Source organism: Poeciliopsis prolifica, unplaced genomic scaffold (assembly GCF_027474105.1).
Source record: "Poeciliopsis prolifica strain line A6 unplaced genomic scaffold, Auburn_PproV2 SCAFFOLD084, whole genome shotgun sequence".
NCBI lineage: Eukaryota > Metazoa > Chordata > Actinopteri > Cyprinodontiformes > Poeciliidae > Poeciliopsis > Poeciliopsis prolifica.
Genome location: NW_026562459.1, coordinates 872590 through 895426, shown reverse-complemented (window position 1 = coordinate 895426; position 22837 = coordinate 872590). Strand labels below are relative to the sequence as shown.

The 22837-nt window shown below is 39.4% G+C and overlaps 1 protein-coding gene across 7 annotated transcripts in view; it reads left to right on the top strand.

The window, feature by feature from the left end:
• LOC129353111 (nuclear receptor coactivator 2-like) overlaps window positions 1–22410 on the top strand; it is a 48923-nt gene extending 26513 nt beyond the window's left edge. For 3 of the 7 annotated variants that reach the window (XM_055022321.1, XM_055022320.1, XM_055022319.1), the window contains 19 exons: window positions 3029–3132; window positions 4898–5087; window positions 5357–5545; window positions 6691–6792; window positions 7022–7162; window positions 7283–7430; window positions 7613–8849; window positions 11227–11452; window positions 11569–11769; window positions 11896–12075; window positions 12162–12270; window positions 12352–12520; window positions 13274–13594; window positions 15135–15212; window positions 16149–16584; window positions 17558–17795; window positions 17877–17985; window positions 18104–18178; window positions 18571–22410. In XM_055022321.1, coding sequence (XP_054878296.1) covers window positions 3029–3132; window positions 4898–5087; window positions 5357–5545; window positions 6691–6792; window positions 7022–7162; window positions 7283–7430; window positions 7613–8849; window positions 11227–11452; window positions 11569–11769; window positions 11896–12075; window positions 12162–12270; window positions 12352–12520; window positions 13274–13594; window positions 15135–15212; window positions 16149–16584; window positions 17558–17795; window positions 17877–17985; window positions 18104–18178; window positions 18571–18582 — 4265 coding nt within the window. In that variant the 3' untranslated portion in view covers window positions 18583–22410. The remainder of the gene's footprint in view (window positions 1–3028; window positions 3133–4897; window positions 5088–5356; window positions 5546–6690; window positions 6793–7021; window positions 7163–7282; window positions 7431–7612; window positions 8850–11226; window positions 11453–11568; window positions 11770–11895; window positions 12076–12161; window positions 12271–12351; window positions 12521–13273; window positions 13595–15134; window positions 15213–16148; window positions 16585–17557; window positions 17796–17876; window positions 17986–18103; window positions 18179–18570) is intronic. The other 4 variants (XM_055022325.1, XM_055022323.1, XM_055022322.1 and 1 more) reach the window with 4 other exon arrangements.
• Window positions 22411–22837: the final 427 nt, after the last annotated feature.

The following is a 22837-nucleotide window of genomic DNA, read 5'->3' as shown; positions in this document are numbered from 1 at the left end:
TCATCCACTATTATCTATTTAAAATTTTCTTTTATATTGTAATCCTTTTTTTATTATTATTATTATTATTATCCCACAGCTCCAAGTTTGAATACAAAAATATGGACATGAATGTGAAAACAATTTGGGTATTTACTTAACATTATGCAACACGTAATTACATTTCAATTGGGTTGAAACCAGCTCTAAAGCATGATGCTACCACCACCGTGTTTGAGAAACATTGAGAAACTCAGACATATTTAAAGGTTATTCCATTAATTTTCATTATCTTAAAAAGAATCCATAATAACTCAAAATGTAATTTTTTTTTCACATATGACATTCATGCCTGTAGTGCGTGTAGAAACTTCGGACTTGAAAGCGCGTCCTGTCATCTTTCCTTTCATCTGTTCGTCTCTCGCTTACTCATCTCCTCCTTTTGTGGCTGCAGTCACCCAGTTGGTGTCCATGTGTCATTGCACTGTTTGCATCTGAAAACAACAGCTGAATAAGCACAGACTCGCGCACGGGGATAATGCTCAAGTCACACAGCTGTGAGGTCAACAGCAGAAAAACACACTATTGTTGAGGAACATTTAACTGATGAGCAGATTTTTTTTTTAAAACAGTAAAAAAGGAATACAAAATGAAGAAACTAATGCCACTACTGGAAAAATGTTCATCCTGCGCTCAAATCAGCTTCCTTGTGACAAGGTGTTTATGTGCCTCCTGTTAGTTTATACACTAATCTTTAGGTTTACTGCACCCTCAAATGGCATTTGTTTTAGCTATTGTGTAAAATTAATGGAAAACTTAAAAAACATCAATACAATGACACAATGAAAGTAGGGTATTTAAGTAGAAGCATGCAATGATGAGTCCCCTCTGTCACACAATGTATTGGCACAAAGGCCAACAACAGTGGGTTGTGCCAAAACAAAAAATATCAATGTCTCACTACCAGGGGTCATGAGCCCTCGAGGAGTTGCTTCAATTACAGCTTGACAACGACAGCTCATGCTGTTCACAAGTCGACTTATTGTCTGCTGAGGCATCCCACTCTTCAAGTGGCCCTCAGGTCATTGAGGTTTCGGGGTACAGAGTTACAAACCTCTGCTTAATGTCTCAGCTGATCTGAGGGGTTTTCTCTGGGATCCAGGTCTGGAGAAAGTGCAGATCACAACAGCAGCTGTTCGCGAATGATGCTGGGGCATTGTCGTCCACAAAGATGAAATTAGGTCTGGGTTGTTCATACAGGATTGCAATGACAATGGTACAATGGATTAATAACGTTATTGAGGTAATATCAACTTTTCACTAGTCACAAAATGAAGGGCAGTTCTGTATTCAGTAGTCACACCTGTCCACACTGTGAAACTACTGACACCAAAGGCTAATTTTCATTGACAGCGGTGGCTGGTGCATAGTGCTCTCCTTCACCTTATCATTGGCCATCGTTTCAGCTCAACATATATCGACTTTCATCATAGAACAGCACTGAAGCCATCTGCCATCCGCGCAAGACATTGACATCCGTATCTTGCGCAGTGGTGAGGTGCCTTGCAGGTCTGATATGACTCCTTGGTGTCTTTCACCTTCCTGAAATTTCCTGGGACTTAAGTGTCATCCAGCTGGACATTTCTATACATTTCTATGATTCTTTAACTGTCTCTGTTGCAATCTTCTGATGACAGCCTAATGTCAGCGTCTGAGAGCATCCTCTTTGAAACCTTGCAGTGGTGAGGTACTGTGGATCAGTTATTGGTCTAATGATGTCAAAATGTCAGCAGTATGGTTGCCATTTAAATACCAATTCTGATTTAGCCAGAAAATGTATTGGCTGATTAGTGAATCAAACACTTGTGTGTTTTATCATAAGCTTCTTGTTGGAGAACAGCAAGTTGTGCAAGAAGTACTTGAACCTTGAACTGTTGGACATGTGCATTCAAAAGTTCACATGAGGTTCACCTGTAAAGGTTCCAGTGTGGTTTCGGTTCATCTGAAAGCTGAATATCCCTCGCTTTTATGAGTTGTGTAAATGAAAACTGCAGCTTTAAGGTCTTAACCTTGGCTCGTGTGCTGGAAGTGCTGCTGAATGAAGTTAATTTGAGCTAATGAGTTGTGCATTGGGTAATAAGGAAGATATGCAGCACCAAACTGTTAAGTCGTTTATGTGCAAGCCTCAAAGATGTCAGCTGTCGAGACGTTCACAGAGAATTTGTTTTTCAAGTATTTTTATTAACTATGATTCTTTCGTTCCTTTTGAAGAAAAAAACAATAGGAAACTCAAACAGAATCATGTCAGGTGAAATAAATTGTAATAACACATTTTATGAATTAAATAAACGTTGGTAATGACTTGAATTCCTTCCAGCTTGCACTATAGTGCCGTTCCAGGCTCTGCAGTGACAGAGTTTTAAAGGCTGATGACTCCACAGCTCCAGTCCCACAAAAGGAATGTCAGCTATGTGGCCGAATGGGGCCATGGGAGGCTTAACAGTCCGGTGGTACGGCCATGAAGGAAAGGGAAAAAGTTGGTGCAAAAATGTACAGGAAAATTGTGCAACGAGCCGTGCTGTGAATAACATGCCAGCCACTCAAATCTCCATGTCCTCTCACCGATTCACACTCTTTGTTTTAGAGTTGAAGTATAACCATGACCATGTTAACTATACCAGAAGAGAACGGCTTTCCAAAGAATGTAATATGTGGAAGGTCTTCATGTCTTGTTTATGAAAACACAAAGTGGGTGCGTGGGTGACGGCTCCATCTAGATAAAAACAACACTGTCAGCATTGTCTGCTTAAACAGACAACCTACGGCAAAATCTTTATCATAACAATCTGCTTTTCCTACAAGGAGATATTTAACATACTAAGTTATTTATTTTGATCTGTGTCTTCAGATTTGACATCAATTATTCATGCATTTATAACACTCTTTTTTCACTGACGGGTTCTATTAATTTAACTGATGAGAGATAAAAACATGACAAAAATCCCCTGATTCCCTTTTGAACCACCTGCTTTTATGCTGTTCATCACAGAAAAGACCCTGGTGGCTAATGCAGAGGAGGTGCAGAAGGCAGATGTCTCCTCCACAGGGCAGGCCGTCATCGATAAAGACACTCTCGGCCCGATGATGTTGGAGGTAGGCCCAACTGTCATTGTTTTTTTTTTCTTTTGAAACCCATCTCTCAATATTTTGTGAATGCGTTCTGCCTTGAAGGTGAGTGCAATCTAATGCGGAAGAACAAGCATGTCACACCAACAAGTTTTCAAATCTGCAGACTTTTAACACAAACTTTAAAAATTGCTTTAATGTAACCTGCAATTTCTCGAGTCTTTCTTCTGGTGTTAGAAAATCAAGCAAAAATTCTCATTCTTTCTTGAAAGTGATGATCCTTCCTGGAAGATTTGTGTAAGAACCTGGTGTGTCTCCTTGGTCAGCAGTAATGCCTGTGCAGCAATCTGTGATCAGTCTCCACGATAGCCAGCTCGATGGCTGGCTCCTCCGCTGCCATTACCAGATCAAGTTTTAAATCGGTCACTCCCCACAGGATCAGCATATTTCACACATGCTGCACTGCCATCTTGATTAAGAATTAGCTAACAGGAAGCTCTAATGCCAGAGATGTTGCTATGTGAATGCTAGTAAACAAAAATACAGCAGTCTCTTTATTGCTGGTGCAAATGCTTTTTGTGGGCAGAGAAAAGCAATAGTGAAAATGCTTCAGTCAACTCTGAACTCTGACCTCGAAGACACAGCGTTATGTGTCTTCGAGGTCAGACCCATTGGGCCAGTTCAGCCTGTCGGGCCGCCCTTCAGGAGATAGGCATGTCACTCATTGTCTCTGCTCTACATACTTCCCTGAAAGCCATGCTCATCTATATTAAAATAATAATAAAAAAAACTATTTTTTTAAAGTGTAGAGTCAAAAACCGACTTGATTTTTCTTGAAAATGCCGGGCTGCTGTAGATGTGAGTGTTGCCATTCTTGAAATCGTCTAGAAACTTACTTAGATGTTATAATAATTATTAGATCAGCTGCATGTCTCTAAGTCGCCTGTCCTAACCCAAGGTTTACTTTAGCTGTGCAAAAAAACACAGCACAGATTGCATCATGTCATTATTTATTAAACAAAAACAAAATGTAAATCTTATATTTAAAAGGCGCTCTTACTGTGTCTTTTGAATGTAATGTAGCTCAGGAAATTAAGATACTATTTGGAAATGTAATCTAGTTATTCAGTTTTTACTTTGACATCTAAATGTAAAGTTACTCTGTATACTCTGAGCAGCAGTTCTGCATAAATCTAATTCACTCTGAATGCATCAAAGTGCAGCCACACTCCTGAACAAACAGGACAAATTCCACCCTGAGAGACGGTCAGCCTGAGAACACCTTTCTGACTGGATCTAGCATCGCTCTACACGTGACTAATGGAGATAAGAGCTGCGCTGACTGACAGTGGAGCCTATGTGTGTCTGTGCACGAGTGAGAGATGACGTTTACCATGGGACCCAACGAAGTATAAATACCTTTGGGAAAAGCCAGATTAGAAAAGAAGGGGCGGAGTCTGACCCAACACACACAGACTAGCTATATATAGTATTCAGAAGCACCAACTTTGGCAAAGGTGTCTGCTTGGGGTCTGGAAGATAAACATTAACATGCAGTCAACATTTCAAATGTATGTTTTTCAGCAGCAGTGCAAAAAAATGCTTGCAGAGATTGAGTTATGCAAAATAAAATAAAATGCAACAAAGGTGTTTCCTCCTTTGAACTTATTAATTTTCACAATGTTATGATAGATATATATTCATCTATCTTTTTTTCTTTCTCTTTGTGATTTATCCTTTTTATTATTTTCCCATCATCCCAGTCACTTGTGCCAATCTTTTCTCCGCTCAGGCCCTGGACGGCTTCTTCTTTGTTGTGAACATGGAGGGAAACATTGTGTTTGTGTCGGAGAACGTCAGCCAGTATTTGCACTACCAGCAGGAGGAGCTGATGAACACCAGTGTCTACAGTGTGCTGCATGTTGGAGACCATGCAGAGTTCATCAAGAACCTTTTACCTAAGAGTCTGGGTGAGAAAATTGGTAAATTTGCCACAATAGAGTGTATTTAACTCATTTTGGAATTATCAAAAGTTTTTCAAATGTCTAAGTTAACATTTATTTTGTGAACATATTTTCTAAATATCTCTAAATTCTCCAAAAGTCGCATGTTTTAGTGTCATTTTAGCATATCTGATTTCTTTAAACTTATCAATTGTGTTGTATATGAGAGTAGATTCATTACAAAAGTTACATCCTAAATAACTATGTTTCTTACATTTTCCCGTTGTTTTTGTGTCTTCGTCATGCAGTTAATCATCGCAGCACCGACTCCTCCAACAGGAACAGTCACACATTTAACTGTCGCATGTTGGTCAACCCTCACGCCGACGGCGAAGCTCGCCAGGCCGTCGATCAGCAGGACGCAGCGCAGCAGAAATATGAGACCATGCAGTGTTTTGCCGTCTCTGAACCAAAGTCTATCAAGGAAGAGGGGGAAGGTATATACTTGTTTTTTTAACCTTGTCTCTAATTTAGTCTATTTTGTACTTTCAATGTTTTTTCTTCTCATTCTTGTTTGTCTTGCTAAGTAGCCGTCATTGCTCCGGTTTTTCCTTGTTTATCTGGATTTGGTCTGCCTTTCAAAAACCATCTAATTATGGTTGTGAATTTTCTTTTTACATTTGCCTTTTCCACTGCTCAAGAAATAATTTTTCTGCTGCTTTTCCTCATCTCTTCATCTGAGCCTTGACTTTCTGTCACTTTCCCATCACTCTTCCCAGTGCTGCCCTCCCAGTCTCCTGTGTCCTGTCCTCCTTCCGTCACCACTTCTCTCTGTCTCCCCTCCCATCCACTGGGAGAGACTAATTAGTGTGTGGCACTTTGTCAGCTTCCCATCTAATCCAATCACACACACATGAACACGGGGGAGAAGAATGTGTCTGCCACTCTAATTTTAGACGTCTGACAGGCAGATATTTTGCCAATCTCTCCACTGACACGATGAGGATATCTGGTGGACAGACAGAGGGTTGCAGGCTGACTTGAAGTTGCATCACTCTGTTGGTGGACTTGCTAGTAGGACCTGATAGACTGTGATTTCTTCGTCAGTAATGAATCTTGTGTTAATTCAGACCAAGCGGAAGATTTTTGAACATGATTAGGATCATGCGTCTCTCATAGCCTGAATAACCTGCAGAAGAATCCGACATGTAATAAAATATAATTTCTTTTGAAAACTTTTCTTACAACCCTAATGGCAAATTCTGAGAATAATTGGAAAGCTATTGATCACTTAAAAAGATGACTAGGAATCTTCAAAATTAATGTTGAGTGGAGATTTGTTTACAGGGTTGTAGATACACTAACGCTGAGGTGGAAGTTCATAATGACTGATTGTTGATTGTTAGGTCTTAGGTGTTTTTCATTTTTGTTTTTGAAAATAATGTAGACCTGTTGACAGTTTGTGTTGTATTCTAATTTGTGAAAATAAATAAAATTATAAAGGGCTCAGAGGTAAAATAATTCCATCCAACAGAGACAGCCACACACAAACAGTGTTCCTGTTTATGTGTGAGGATGTCTTTATATAGCCTTTGCCATATATAGTTATGGAATTACTGACATTTTTTCCTCAAAAATGTAGATTTCCAGTCGTGTCTCATCTGTGTGGCAAGAAGAGTTCCTGTCAAAGAGAGGCCTGTGATGCCGGCATATGAGAGCTTCACAACACGACAGGATCTTCAAGGTACGGCCTTTAGTGCTTTAGCCTGAAATCAGTTAGCTATTTTGTCTGAGGTTTCCACTGTCCTTTTTTTAAAGAAAGCTTTGTAGAACTGGATTAGACCTGCCTGGAGCCTGAGAGGCATTTTATGCTTTGCTTTAACGTCTACTGTAGTCTTTGATGGGTTTGGCTAAAGGCTTATTTTCTTATTTTTAAAATTCTAGAAACCAATTTGTTTTGTTAACCTGTTCAGGTAAGATCACCTCTCTGGACACCAGTGTTCTTCGGGCATCTATGAAACCGGGCTGGGAAGACCTGGTCCGGCGCTGCATCCAGAAGTTCCACCTGCAGAGTGACGGGGAGATTTCCTTTGCCAAGAAACACCAGCAAGAAGGTTGGCATAATGTCTCCTCAAAATATGCATTATATTTCCTGAACAAATGTATGTAAAGACCAAATATCACAGCGGGTTTCTTTAATCAACATCCTGTTTTTTTTCTCTGTCTGTATGCAGTATTGAAGAACGGCCATGCCCTCAGCCCATTGTACAGATTCTCCCTGGCAGACGGCACCATAGTTTCTGCTCACACAAAGAGCAAACTGGTCCGCTCTCCAGGCACCAATGAACCACAGCTCTATATGTCGCTACACATCCTGCAGAGGTAACCCCCCTTTCCTGACTTTTACTCCTTTCACACACGGTAGTAAAACCATCAGCCACTGCAGTCCTGCATCAAACACCCACTGAAAGTCATATCTGAGAATACTGTGGACCTTAAAATGTCAAAAGAAAAAAGTTTCTTTGAACTCAAATGGTACAAACCAGTTCTCAACTTTGTTTCAGGGAAAACCTGGGAGGCATGGCTGCAGACATTCCCAGTGGTCAGGACTCAGGCAAGTCAATGACCCCAACAAGTATGAGCGGGTCCTTCCCCTCACCTGATGCCAGTGTCACCAGCAACAGCCATCACTCCACCGGAGCCTCCACCACCCCTGGACGTGGTTTTGGGTCTGTTCCAGGAAGGGCCATCACGCCTCAGGGAAACGGCCATGCTCTGAAGCTGGGCAGCCCTTCTGGCCAAGGAAGTCCAAGCGTCAGCTCAGGGGTCCAGAATGCCATGTTGTCTCCTCGTCATCGGCAGAGTCCCAGCGCTGCCGCAAATGGCAGCAACTGCAGTAGCCCTCATCTTCTCCAACATCCGCCTGGATCTTTCTCTCCTGCACCCGGTTTGCACTCCCCTCCATCCGTGTGCAGCACCACAGGAAACAACCAAAGTTTTAACTCCCTCAGTGCACTGCAGGCTCTCAGCCAGGGCGCCAGGATTTCCCCAGGGCTCGCTGATGGACAGCATCCAGAGTCACCTGACAGAAAACCAGGTGCTCCTCAGAGTAATCCTCACAGCAACAAACCTGGTAGCCAAATTAGCAAGAGCAATCTCAGCTTAGAGACTGACTTGTTTGGAACTTTTGAAGAGCAGGAGGAGTTTTTGTCATCCCACACCCATGATGGTACACAGGCAGATGGGAAAGATGTTGATCCTGACACCCTGGGAGGTAACGGAAACCTTGGCGATCTTCCCGATGCTGCAAACCACCGTCTGACCACCAAAGGCCACACCAAGTTGCTGCAGCTCCTCACCACTAAGTTAGAACCCTCTGATCCTTCCTCACCACCAGGTCCCATAGGAGATGACCAGAACTGTAAGGACCAGATGTGTGGGGGGCCCGGACATAACAACCAAACCACCTCATTAAAGGAAAAACACAAAATTCTCCACAGGCTGCTGCAGAACAGCACCTCACCTGTGGAGCTGGCCAAGCTAACGGCGGAGGCTACGGGAAAAGATCCTATTGGTCCAGAGTCTGCCTCAGTAGACAGCATGGCTGCTCTTAGTGAACTCTGCACCAAACAGGAGCCGGGGAGCCAGGGAAAGAAAGACAATGCATTGCTTCGCTACCTTCTGGATAGGGATGATAATGGCATCCTCGACAAAGCCATCAAAATGGAACCAAGCGACGGACTCCAGCTGACCTGCGTTAAGACTGAGAAGCAGGATGAAGGTTTTAATTTGGCTGAACAGGTAAGAATTCAGGCAGTTTATTAAAAGAGAAAAATCATATTCTGCAAGGTGTCTACCTCTTAACTAATCTGGGTAGAATTTTCTTTAAGAATAGCTTTCATAATTTTGATGAAACTTGACAAAGAAAAAACAAGAAAAAATAACTTCCACATCTTCATCATATCTCAATAGTCGGGTATTAAAGTGAGAAATCTACATAGATTATTACACTGTCCTTTTATTTTACTGAAACAAAAAAAAATTCTGTGGAAGGATTATAGTTATGGTTAACATCTCATCAGTCTTTCCCAATAGTTCAGTAGGAAATGGTTTTACTCCAATTAACAGACCTTTGTAGTTTATTGAAATCTGTTGACAAACATTTAAGTTAGACCATTCCTATTAAGTTGAGACTTGGACTTTGATTGGATTTACATCTTCAAACTAGTTGGCTGGTCATTCGGCCACTCGAGCAAACGCCAGCCCAGATCAACAGGCCTGCCGTGTCTTTAAAAGTCAGATTGTTTAAAGTGAGTCTGACTAATAAATCTCTTAGTTGCAGCTGATGGGAGTCAGGGGTAAATCAACATAGAGAGTCAGAAAACTGATGATTTCATGGAAAGCAAAGTTCATTGAGTTTGCACTTTGTTTCTTGTTTGGAAAGAGCATGTGGATTGGCAAACGTTAAGACAGTTCAATGAGTGAAAGGCAGATGGCAGAAGTTCAGTATCCAACAAAGGATCTGACCACCCAACCAGGGGTGCGTCCGGCGAAGGGGAAGTTGGAGCCAGAGAAGAAGAAAACAAAAGAAAACCTATTTGAGCTTTTCCAGGAAGGGGGTTTGTTAAATAGTTATTAAATCTATTGTGATTATGACTTATCAGATAACCAAAATACTTAAATATTAATTTGGGTAGTTTAATATCATGCAGTTTTGAAAAGCTAGATAAATATCAATTAAATAATTGAAATTGTAAGAAAAATGCAAAAAGATGTCAAATCCTTGAACTATTGTTTTTAAACAAGAAAAAATGGGAGCTGACATGCAGTTAAGTTTTATAATAATTAGAATTAATCCATCTTCGATCTGTATCAACTGCTGTAAGCATTTATGATATCCACATCTGAACATTAATTTACTTCAACCACTGCCATGCTTTGCTGGATTTTGACAAGAAGAGCACTCAATCATTTCATAAACACTTCACACATGGACAGTCGCTTGAGGCCACTGTCAGGTCGGCTCCACAGCCTCCTGCTGTCCAAGAGAAGCATGTTTTAAAATGATCTGCTGATGCGATTGCAGCACTGCTCAGTTTAGGTGCTTTTGGACAAAGGAAAACATAATATATGGAGTAAAATATACAGTTTTACAATTTTTATAGCAGGTGTAGTTTAAAAGGAAGAGGAGATGTTTATTAGAAGTGGTTCGATCCCCAATTTCTTAACATATCTGTGAGTTTATCATATTGTCTCATGATATGTTGTGTCTCATTTCATTGATGCAGATGCAATGCTTTTGTCGACCATTATACCAACGATTTCAAATATAACCTTTAAATATTTTGTTGTCCTCACATGTAATGCTTCCTAAACCTCTGTGTGTCCTACTGTACATCACACATGACCTCATTAGTGCTAGAAGTTTATTTTTAGCTCTCCACTCTATTCATCAGCCAAACGGCCCTAGGAAACCATATCTGTCCACTCTGCATGTGTGTGTGTGTGTGTGTGTTTGTGTGTGTGTGCGTGTGTGTGTAAAGAGTTGGGTTACGATGTGTTGCTGGCGAGGGTTGAGTGGGGTTTTTGTTTCTGTCAAAGTTGTCATCATACTTGACTAATTCTTTGCTTAAAATCAGTTTGGAGAAAAGAAAAAACATTTTAGAAAATAAAGTTAAAGAAAATAAAAACAAATGTAAAAAAACCCAGAAAAAAAACCCTAAACTAAAAGTGAAATGAATTTAAATAAAGTGAAATAAAATATGGTCAAATTATGTCAGATTAAATGTAATTAAACAACCTGAACTCAAACATATTTTTAAAGGAGAGGCATTTTAAAATCAGGATGCTCAATTGTTACATCAATACCGTTTTTTAAAAGAAAATCTTTTAGAATATAAAGATTTTTAGGTGGTTCTGCAGGTGCTCCCCTTTAAAGATCGCATGAAGTAGCTTTAATTTAAAATCTTATTAAAGCTGAACTCATACTTGTAAAGGATTCAGTGAAAATGTGAAGTTTTCTGGTGAAAGGCATGTTCTGCAGTTTAGTTGTGCAAATCAGTTCTGATTAATCTCAAAACTTGCTTCGCAGGATTTTCATTAATGTCTTGAATATGAGAGGATGTCATAGAAATGCATTTCTGCAATAAATTACTTTTATAATTGTTGCTGCTTCCAGGCATCTGAGCTGGAGGACCTGCTGGAGGACCTGCAAAACAGCAGCCAGCAGCAGCTGTTCCCCAGTCAGCCTCCATCCTCTTCATCCTCTTCATCAGCCATGCCAGCTGGCTCCTCTGTGGACAAACAGACCATCATCAGTGACATCCTGCAGATGAACGACACCAGCAGCAGCAGCAGCAGCTCCCCCAGCCAGCACAGAGCCTTCCCTCCCATCGGAGCCGCAGGTACATCTTCAGCTGGATGTTTCAATATGTCCAGGTCTTCAAAATAAATCAGATGGATTAAATGGAGTCACTTCTACCAAAATTTTTATAGGAATGAAAACATTTTGTCATTGCAGCGAGCTTTAACAGTGTCAGGCCGGGCCAGGCCGGTCAGGGGGCTCCTCCAGGCAGGAGCATGTCTCTGGACAGCAGCATGGGCTCCAGCCCCACCAGGCCTTTCCCTCCGCAGCACAGAAACAATGGGCCATATTCCTTGCAGCAGCAAGGTATGATGGGAACCCACACCAGCATGAACCCGGCAGCAGTAACCAACACAGGTCAGACTGAACAGTCAGTGAATTTCTAAACACTTTGTCTTCCCCAGAGCTTTGGGAAAGTGAAAAATGTATCTCTTAATTGTGAAAAATGAAATGATATTATAGGAATCTTCTTTCTTTCCGCAGGCCTTCGAGGCTCCATGCAGCAGGGCTGGGGTCCCCATGCTCCAACAGGGGGCAGTGCAGGACCCATGATGGCCCATGGAGTGGGTCGAATGGTACCCAACATCAATTCTGCACTCCCCACAAGAAGCAGTGGTCCAAATGTCTCCAGAGCTTTGGTCAGCATGCAGATGATGGGCAACGGTGGGAAGACTCAACCAATCAGACGCTCCTCAACTGGCATCCATTTTGTGCAGACGTTAATACTTTTTCTTTGTTTGCCACTTTAGAGTTGGACATGGCAACTCCGCCCTACCACCAGCAGCAGGTTCCGCCCAATCAGACGGCTCCATGGCCAGACCGAATGATGATGATGGATCACTATGGAAACCACAGCAGGTTTGACATTCAGTCCAGCCTAAAGCATAAAGGAAGACCGAGTTTTGGGTTAGTTTAGTCTGATGAGAAATTACCTTGCAGGCCACCGTATGGCATCCCTCAGGAGGACGGGATTAGTTGCTGTGGTTCTGGTTCTGAAGGACAGACGGATGAAGGTGCTCTGCTGAACCAGCTGTGTTCGGTGCTGAAAGACTATGAGGGTCTGGAGGAGATAGATAAGATGCTGGGAATACCCACTCTGGCTGGACAGGTGAGCTTGGTCCAGGTTGCCTTAAAGAGACAGCACCTTTTTATTAGCTACAGACAGAAATCCGGAATGCATTTCTGGAACTACATGATTTAATATTATTGTTTATGTATTTTTCCTGACAAATAAACATCACCCCTATTGAGGTATTGAGAATAAACCAACAAGAAAATGAAATGTTTTTGAATTTTTACCATTCTACATCAAAATAAACAAACTTTGGATACTATACAGCAGTTCAAACACCCCTTAAATCTGTTTTTAATAATTACATTTATGAATTTCAGTGTTTTAGTTTAGCATTTTTATTAGATTTTCAATGTGACAGAACAAAACACAGCAGTGCATAACAGAAAATGACAGGAACAATTTGAAATTTTTTTTATAACTATGGACTTATATTCAGATTATGCATAATTTTTCAATTCAATTGAGTTTTTTCACAAATCACAGTAAATATCATCTCGAGGATCTTTAAAAAATATAATTTAATTTCAAACATACGTACATTCCAACTGATCTTAGTTATCAAATAATACAATAAGATCAAGTAAATTTCCAAAGTAGTCTGAAAGGTTTCTATCTAAACTTTTTCATCTGCTTCACAATTTCACATCAGTTTGTGTTTGTCTGTGACATAAAGTCCTAATAAAATTAATCTTCATTGCCACAAAATATTGAAAAGCTCAAACTATGTTGGTACTTTTTCCAGCTATTGTACAACAGAAAAAAAACCTCCTCTATCTCCGTCTGCAGGGTCCTCTTTCAGACCAGGACCAGTACTTGGGTCCGTCGGACTCTCCCTCCGGTCTGAAACCTCCCCTCTACAGTCAGCAGTATGGAGGGCAGCCCAGTTATGGCAGCATGCCTCCTGATGGCTTGTACCCTGCCCCATCCATGGGGGGCCACATGGGCCCTCAAAGGATGGCCCCGGCAGGCTACCCGCCCATGATGAGAATGCCCGGCGGCCCAGGACCCCGGGCCCCTGGCATGAGACCTGGTGGTCCCAATCCAATGGTACCGCCGCAGCCCAACAACCTGAGGCTGCAGCTCCAGCACAGACTCCAGGCCCAGCTGGTAGGTGGCGCCTTTATCACCTCTGTTTAGTTTCAAAGCTTTTGATAAAAACAGCCTTTTTTTTGTTTTTAATTAAAAAGCAAAAAAAAAAAAGGTTAGTACAAAATATTTCTACTTTGGCATTTAAGGCATTTGCTTTTAAATTAAAGCAAATTTAGCTTTAGCTAAAAAAAATGTCTACATATAAATATGTTTTCTATACAATATGCAAAGTAAAGACAAAAATAAAAACATGTAAAAAAGTATAGTGGATGGGGTTCCTATTTATATGTTAACATTTTAATTACGTTTTCAATGTAATTATTTGGTACAATTAGGAAAACCGGTGCTGAACACTGTTATGCTGGATCTCACTTTGCTGAAGACAGTATACAAAGGGGCATGCAGAAACTATTATTGGGACTTTACTAATTTTTATTGAATATTACAAAAAAAATTTACACACGATGTTAACTGGTGGTTAAATAAGCAAATCTGAAAGGTCAAGAAGAAGAAAACGTGGCACAAAGTGATCTGGTCAGTGGTTGTGTAGAATGATTAATCAGAGCCATATAACATGCTGCAGTGTAATTGGGATCAGTCAGAGTTAAATTTCATTTTTAACGTAAAAAAAGCCATTTTGTTCTTATTTTTGTGATCAATATTTCAAAAGGGAAGATTTATCTGTTTTACCAAAGTTATCAGTCATTATTTAATTGCTTCTATTCTCTAAATACCGTTTTAAAAATCCAGTCTGAATTGCTTCTTCTTTTTAATCCAGTGCTTTTCTTTGTTGACATTTAATCTGAAACCATGTCATTGCGAAATGTTGAACTTCATTCTGAAACTGCAGCCATTTTTCTAAGTAAAGAAGATTGGCCGAAGCAAACAGAGAGGTCGTTGGGGTTCAGTGGGTTTAAACTGCAGCAAACAGAAAAAAAAACAAAAAAACGTTTCACCTTTCCTGTTTAACCAGCTTAGTGTCCCTGGAACACTTTGCAATAAACAAAGACCTGCACAAACTGCATAAATACTTGTTATTCACAATCTGGCCTTTTTATACTGTATAACTCACAAACCCCAGTCTTTGACGAAAGATTCTTCACTGCTGTTTAACACAGGTTCATAATATGTGATATTGGTACAAGCTGCCACCTGGTGGAAAGTTGAAGAAAAGCACGTTCTGTCACCCTTGGTATGATTATGACAAAAGACAGTATCACTAACTTTTTTATTACTGTTTTAATAGACAAAAAATTATATATTCAATTCGAGCATATTAAATTGATTTATTGATCAGTGTGACCGAAATAATTGTTAATCAAATTGCAAGATGATAATCATAAGCAGAATTTTGACAATTTGTTTCCAGCCAAAATAATAAAATGATTTTAATGTCCATCAACATTTGATGGGCTTCATTTTTTCATCAATTGACTGTCATTGACTGTGATTTCTGTTAAACTTTACTAGCTATGGTAGAGAGTTTCTGCCCTTCACACAGAGGAGTCTGATGATGTCTTGGTTCTGTTAAAGCTTTGGGTTTTTGTGACTTCTGTAGAACCGTCAGCCAGTGATGAACCAGATGGGCGGAGTTGGAAATATGAATCTACCTCTGAGATCTAATGTATCGACCCAGGTCAGCTGCTTGCATACATACATAAACATTAACCATCTGCTCCCCTGTGACTTTATTTCCCTGTTATTTCTTACATCTTAAACATTTCCACGTTTTGTCATGGTACAGCCATGAACATTAATGGTCCAGTGAAATGGTTTAGATGGAGGAACATGCATTTGTTAAAAATTTTCCACTCAAGATCTAAACCTAAATCCAACAAATAATCTGTGACGAGACTTAAAAATTGATGTTCACAATTGCCTCTTTCCTCCAACAACTGCTATCACATGTTTTATGAAACATTGATTGGGCTGAATACAAAGGCAAACCACACTTTTCGGATTTTTATTTGTAAAAAGAAAATCAGACAAATGTTTTAACAGCAATGCATTGCTTTTCGTTGCTTTTTCACAAAACTTGTACATTTTCTATGGTGACAAAATGTGAAAAAGTCAGTGTGTTTTGATTGTGCAGCCTTTCTGCAAAAACAAAAAGTATTAAGGATTTTTGTCCAGTTTCAATTGAAAATATCTCAGTACACTTGAAATAAGAAAAAACTAGCTTACTGCTAACGTTCCTGAAGAAATAGGAGTTTGTTTTAAATCTATAAATACTTAGAAATGATGAAAAAGTATTAGTTCCACTGGCAGATTATTTCATTTTTACAATGTTTTTCCAGTGTTACAAGTGAACTAATCTGCCAGTGGAACTCGTATGTTTCCATCAAAATAAAGAAATTGCAGACTAAAATCTAGTTCCTGTATCTGGTTGAAAAGTTACTTGTAAGTTAGTTTGTTTTATTTCAAGTGTCCTGAGATATTTCCACTGGATCAAAGATACTTGGTAAGAGTTAGTGTTTGTGCAGTGAACTTCCTGTGCAGTGTTTCCTCGCAGACTGTGACCTTTTCCTGTTTCCTGGTAATGCCAGAAATGACCCGGCTGTGTTTGCTCCAGCAGGGACCTGTCAACGCCCACATGCTGGCGCAGCGTCAGCGCGAGTACCTCAGCAACCACTTGCGTCAGCGGCAACAGCAGCAGCAGCAGCACCACGCGCATCAGCAGCGTGCCATGATGATGCGGACTCAGGGCATCAACCTGCCGCCCAACATGCCCAGCGGGGGCGCTGCTCCCGCGCCGATGCCCCTGGGGGGTGCCAACCCCCGGGTGCCACAGGGCAGCATGCAGCGGTTCCCCTACCCGGCCTCCGGTTACGGTACAGGACTGTCATCTCCTCCTCCTCCTCATCCCGGCTCCTCCAGCCCCTTCTCCTCCCCTCTCTCCCCGAGTCATCTCCTGGCAAGCCAGGGCATGATGGGAAATGTAGGCGGGCAATACAGCGGCGTAATGAGCCCACCATCACAGCACAGTGCCTTCCAGTTCAGCAATTCAGGTATTGGATCAATGATGTGCTTTATGGAGGATGTTGTTACAGGTGGTGGTGGTGATCTAGAGTCAGACGGCTTCAGTTACTGCAGCTAGAAACTAGAGATCAGGCGGAAATCTGGGTGTAGTGACGAACTCTGACCTTAACCTTCGGAGTCACATAAAACCAGTGTTTTGTCACCAGAAGAACATTTCCAGGCATAGAAAATTAATGATCTTTAGTCACATTGATTACTTGAAGAGTGTCCTCACAAGTCTGCCAAAAAAAAAAAATCAATAAATCGTCCTCCAGCTGATCCAGAACGCTGCTGCTGGCATTCTGACTAAAACCTGGAAGAGAGAGAACATCACAGCAGGGCGAAAGTCCGTCCGGAGCTCCTGCAGCTCAGAGAACAGACTTTTAAAACTCTGCTGTCAGTTTATAAATCTCTGAACGGCTTAAAGATCTGCTGTTGTTGCCTCTCAGGTCTTCTGGTTCTGGTCCGTTCTGCATCCCCAGAGCCAGAACCAAACATGGAGAAGCAGCATCAGCTTCTGTGAACCACAAATCTGGAAGAAACCTCCAGAAAACTGCAAAACAGCCGAAACAGCGAGTTCTTTTAAATCTGAACTAAAAACTGACCTGATTAAATTTGTCTTTGATTAGTATTAAGTGAAACATTGATCAACATATATGATGTTCATTTGCTTCATTATTTTTATGATATTTGACCACATGTTATGTTTACTATTTCTTTCATAATTGATGACTGTATGAAGTTTGTATGAGGTAAAGCATTTTATATAAATAAAAGTGACTTTGTCAGATATCTGCTCTTTGGATGCTAGTGATTTAAATCAGCCACAATCTTTTGTGTATTTTGGTCAGATATTCCAATTAATATAATCTCTATAAATAATGAACGGAACATTTATTGATATGTGTTGCTTTAATGTCAAACTTGAGCTCACCTGCATCTTATGTTTTCCATTTTTTGTAGGAATGAGTCAGCAGCAACACCAGGACCCAGCGTCATGCTTTCCATGTGGGGCTGGGACGCCGCAGAGCCCCCTGCTGTCCCCCAGGATGGGACAGGGTCAGAGCCCCATGCTGCAGCAGAACCAGGGCCAAACGCAAACCCAACCTCAGGCTCCGAACCAGGGCGGACCGCCAAGCTACCAGACGAGCGCCGACCTAAACGGGTGGTCGCAGCCTGCAAACATTTGCACCAGCAACAGGTAGCAGCAGCTTCTCCACGTCAATGACATCACAGTCGAGCTTTCTTAAAGCTCTGCATCACTTTTCTGTGCTCCTCTCAGTGTGTACCCCCAGCAGTCCCAGTCTCAGTACTCGACACAATCCAGTGGAATGTACAGCAGCAGCAACATGAATTCGGTGGCAGGACAAATGGGTTCTATGAACGAACAGGTGACAAAATCACTGTTTCACATTTTAAAAGCTCTGGAAATTTGAGTGTGTGTGGTTTTTTTACACATAAGTAACTGAGGAGATATAACTTGGTTTGTTTATGTCACTGTTGGTGCAGGTGGGCGACAGCAGCCTGATGCTGGAACAGTTTGGAGGAATCGATATGTTGACCCAAGAGAGCAATGTCAATTCTGTGAGCATTTTTTTCCAATTCTTTTCTTAATCTAAAACAATGCACACAGACGTAGTAGTAAATAAAAGAGCTCTTTCACAGCAGTGTCCCTCAAAGTTTCCTTTTTATTATCTCCAAAATAAAAAAAATTCCTGCAATGTTAAAGCTGCGGTGAAGCAATATTTGAGGGGCATTCAAATATTGCTACAATATTTTTTGGTACAAATGATCATTTTGTAATAAGAACATTATCCTTTGTAATCCTTGTGTCTCGGAAGTAAAACTTTCCCTTTACTTAGCAATATACTATTTTTAAAAAGTTCAATAAATATTTTAAAAAATGCATTGCTGTTGCATTTCTAATTATTCAGTAACTAATCTTTCTTCACTGTGTGATTCTGTGTTTTTTGCAGACTTTTTGCTGACCACGGCCTCAGTGAAAAGTGTGAAGATTTTAAAGGAAATACTTACAATCATCTCAGAGGACAAAACACAAAATGTAAAAACTTCTGGACTTCTCTCAGACTGGCCTCGTTCCAGTTTTTCATTAAATCAAACACAGTTTGAAATACCATGAAAACTGTCATCTGAACCACTCTGGCAGCAAGCACAACTGTAGGACAGTCATTACAACAGAATATGTTTCTGATTCTGTCTTTATTTTAGTCATTATCTCTGGGCTAAAATAGTCCAATTAGCTTCCATTTTTTTCTGCAACAGTATGGAGAGACTCCATTTTAATTTACTGAGCTGAACACACAACTAAACAGACATCAGCTAACTTTATGAAGAAGAAGGATTTCACTGGCACTTATTCAACCAATAGGCGAAATCATCCAATGGCCCTTTTGGGCTGAATCAGCACAAAAAGGAGCTTTTTGTCTCCAAAATGTGGTTTATGGCATCTTTTCAAAAATATATGTACATCTTCTTGCTGAATATTCTGGCTCCATGAATTGCTGCTGTAAAACCAGCACATGCACTGTACATACAAAAGCGTGTAGGCAGTCAGTTTAATGACACACAGGGTGTAAGCCTCTATAGACCAGCTGCTTACGGTGAGTGTTTGCTGTGAGGAGGTGGCACAGTTTTCCCAGGTTTGACCCCGGAGGTGAAATGTTTGACTACTATGTGTCTGTTAGTGTGTAAGCGTGTGAAACTCAAACTGTCACAATTTCACTCAGTAGGGTTGTATGAAATTAATCTTTTGATTTTTTTGTTTGTTTTGTTTTTAACTCCTGGTTCTATTTTAGAACCCGACTGAACATAAAAGGAAAACTATATGAAAGATTTTACAGTTATTTATCGTTTTAAAGATGTTTTAGATTATTTGTATGGAAGAAAATCAATTATATCTAAAATCTTTTGAAATGGTACTCGTTGATGTTAATTTTAAAAGTAATATATATTTGAACTGCTGTAGTACATAGGACATGTGTCCCCTATTTAATGACTTTTCAAATAAAGGTGAATGTGTATAAATAGTGTACATAGATCTTTATCACCCCTTTTCCTTAAGTGGTATCGTGAAGCAGCAATTTGGACTTTCATAAATGATCGATAGAGAATAGAAATATGCCATAGGTTAAATTAAGCACATTGTCTCTTTTTATTCAAACAAGCTTCCTGGTGGATGTTTTATTATGAAGTTTGAAACAAACTAAATCAAAAGCCTCATTTGTTCTGTAATGGGGAGTGCTAGTCTTTAGCTAAATAGCACTGTTAATATGCTAATCGTTAGCATGTAGCGACAAAAAATGTCACAACTTGCGTTTTATTCTGACTGTTGTTGCATTTTGACCAAATTTGCCCGCGCATACTGATTATTTTTTCTGTCATTGTGACTTAAATGCATGTGCAACCAACAAAACTCCACACTTTTTTCAACATTTGTGTTCAAGCACTCAGTGAGGAATAGCTTTTACATGTTGCTGTTATTTTTGTTTTCTGCTCCAATGCAGTGTATCCTCCATGTGGAAGAGAGTAAAGAGCACAGCTTTAGATAAATAACGCTCCATCATTGCTTTTCTATGCATTTTTCACACAGATAATCTCAAATACGGATGTTTTTTTTTTTTTTTTTACATGTCAAAATTCTGCATTATTAACTTTCACATTGCATCTATTTCACAAATACCTGTCACTACCATGATAGTCATTGCTACTCAAATAATGGAACAAGTCATTGATAACATTACTTATCTCATGTAATACTATGCAAATGCTTTGTCTGTGCTGATGAAGATTCATTAGCTTGCAGATGTTGCATGTTTGAAACTGAAAGTGAAACTGATTGCCATATATAGTTTGTCATAAACTCAATCTTTCAAACTTTTAAAGGATAAAAATGTTAAATTAAATCTTAAATCTTTAGTGATCAACTGCCACTGGAGGACCTGACAACAATGTTAGCAAGGTAATTACTAGCATGTAGCAGTCAAACTATGTTATATTTTTGCTTTAATTTAATTGTACTTGCAATTAGATCTGCTTTGCCCATAGAAAGCAACAAAACTCCTCTGTATTGTGACTTTTCTAGTTTAGAATAATCTAACTCTAAAAGCAAATTTAAACGTTTTTGTATTTTGTCTTTTTAACTTTTTGTTTATACTTACTTTAGATCAATGAAGATAAATTGTTAAAGATTCAGAGTTTTCATAAGTTTTAGTTACTTATTTTACTTTTCCCTCATACTGTTTGACTAAAAGCCTTTACAATTCACACTGAAAGTCAGGAACGTTTCAAGAATAGCTTAGCTAGTTTCGGTGCTATTCATTAGGTGCTTTTTCATCATAAGCTTTTAATTGTGAGGGAAACTGTTTAAACTCGACATGTTTTTCTTGAATTCCCTGCTTAACATTCTGTAGCATGAGGAAAACTGGGAAATGAAAACTGGAACACTGTAAAGAAAGTCGGAATTTAGTTTTGTCTCCCTGTTGGTACAAAAATTATTATTTCTTTATTCTTTATTTTCATATGATAACATAAAAAACCTCAGAGATTAAATGTAGGCCATAGAAATGTTTTGAATGTCTGAAACTCTCAGTGAGATTACGGTGAAGATGAATAACTAGTGTACATTTTTTCCAGATGTCTTATATGAAGGTAAACTGTTTGTCTGGATTCAAACGGAGACAAGAATACATAGTGGATAATTTTGTATATTTTTATCAATTGCATACAACTGTATTTTATGTAAATATGCATAGAGTAATGCCTTAGCGTTTTGATTTCTTTGTTTTGTTTGGTGTTTAGTTGTACAGTTTTAAAGAGTATCTGGTGATACCTTGGTGATGCTCCATTTGATCCAGTTTATAAGCAGGAATATTAGGTTTCCTCACAAAAATGAGACTTTACAAGCTGTGATGAACCTCTTTAGATTTGTTATGTTCGTAAATCCAACCTTTTCTCATCACTTTGTTTGCATGTACTGAAAAACTCCCTGATTAATACAAGACTTTGGTTTTAAAGGATAATTTACTTCATTATTTTTTCCCTCCTTTATATGACTATTTAAGCTAAATAAACTACAACTTTGACCGCTTTATCTCACTCTAGTTGGACCACTCCACAGATATCATCTGGCTCATAGACGCCATTAAACTGCCGGGTCGATTTTATATCCCGGTTGATTTGCAGGAGATTTATTTAGTAATGAAAATACTAAAACATCTGTAGATTCACTTCAAGAAAATCGAATGAAAATTCAAGCTGTTTCAAACTGCACAGAACTAACTCGTCAAAAATGGGCTATTTTTCTTTTTTTGATTTGCAAATGTTTACATTAAAACTTTAACAGAAATAAATTTTGTTAGATTTGATTAAAATGTTCCACTCCTTTAACGTAGTCTCAGGATCATGGTATATATCACTATCACCGGAGTAAAGCAAATGAAGCAGATTTCCAGTGTTTTTTTGTTTGTTTTTTTTTGTTAGGCACCACAATGTGCTGCAAACTCCTTTTACCTGGGGCCACTGTAAGATATTAAATACTGTAAATCTAAATCATAAGTCAACTACAGAGTGTTGAGGTTCAAATTTGGTATTTTTAAAACTCTTATTTGAAGTATTGTCTCTGCTGTGAAGTTGAACTGAAACGTCTGAGCAGCTGCACAGTCCAGTTTATTTAGTGAGAGGTTTTACCCAACAGTTGTTCACCAACGTTATGCAAACTGTCGACTCTGATGTTGCTTCTGCCAATGCTGCTTGTTGATTTATGATTGATGCCACTGTAAATAAACTATTTTTATTGACCTGATTTGCCCCTGAGTTTCATTGCGAGCATAAATTAATTTTCTTAAAACTAGAAGGCAATTTCCACTATCCACCTGCAGGGGGCGCCGTTTTACTTGTGGTGACAGAAAGTGAAAAAGTGAAAATGTTTTTATTTTTTCACTGGTTGGTGTTATATTAGGAATAACGTTTGTTTTTATTTGCTCTCCGGTTGCATTTCAGTACTGGATTGTTTCAGCTAAGAAACTCTACAATTTGAGCTATTTAATTAATTTTCCCTTTGATCAAACCAAACTTAATCTCTGTGTTTAAAGAAAGTTGTTTCTGATTTTCACTGAGATCTGAAAGTTAGTCATTTCCAAAAATATCAGCATCTGGGAAAGATCAGAGTGTTGGTTAAAACCATTTTCAATTTTTATTTTAAATCACTGAAGTTGTGAAGATTTG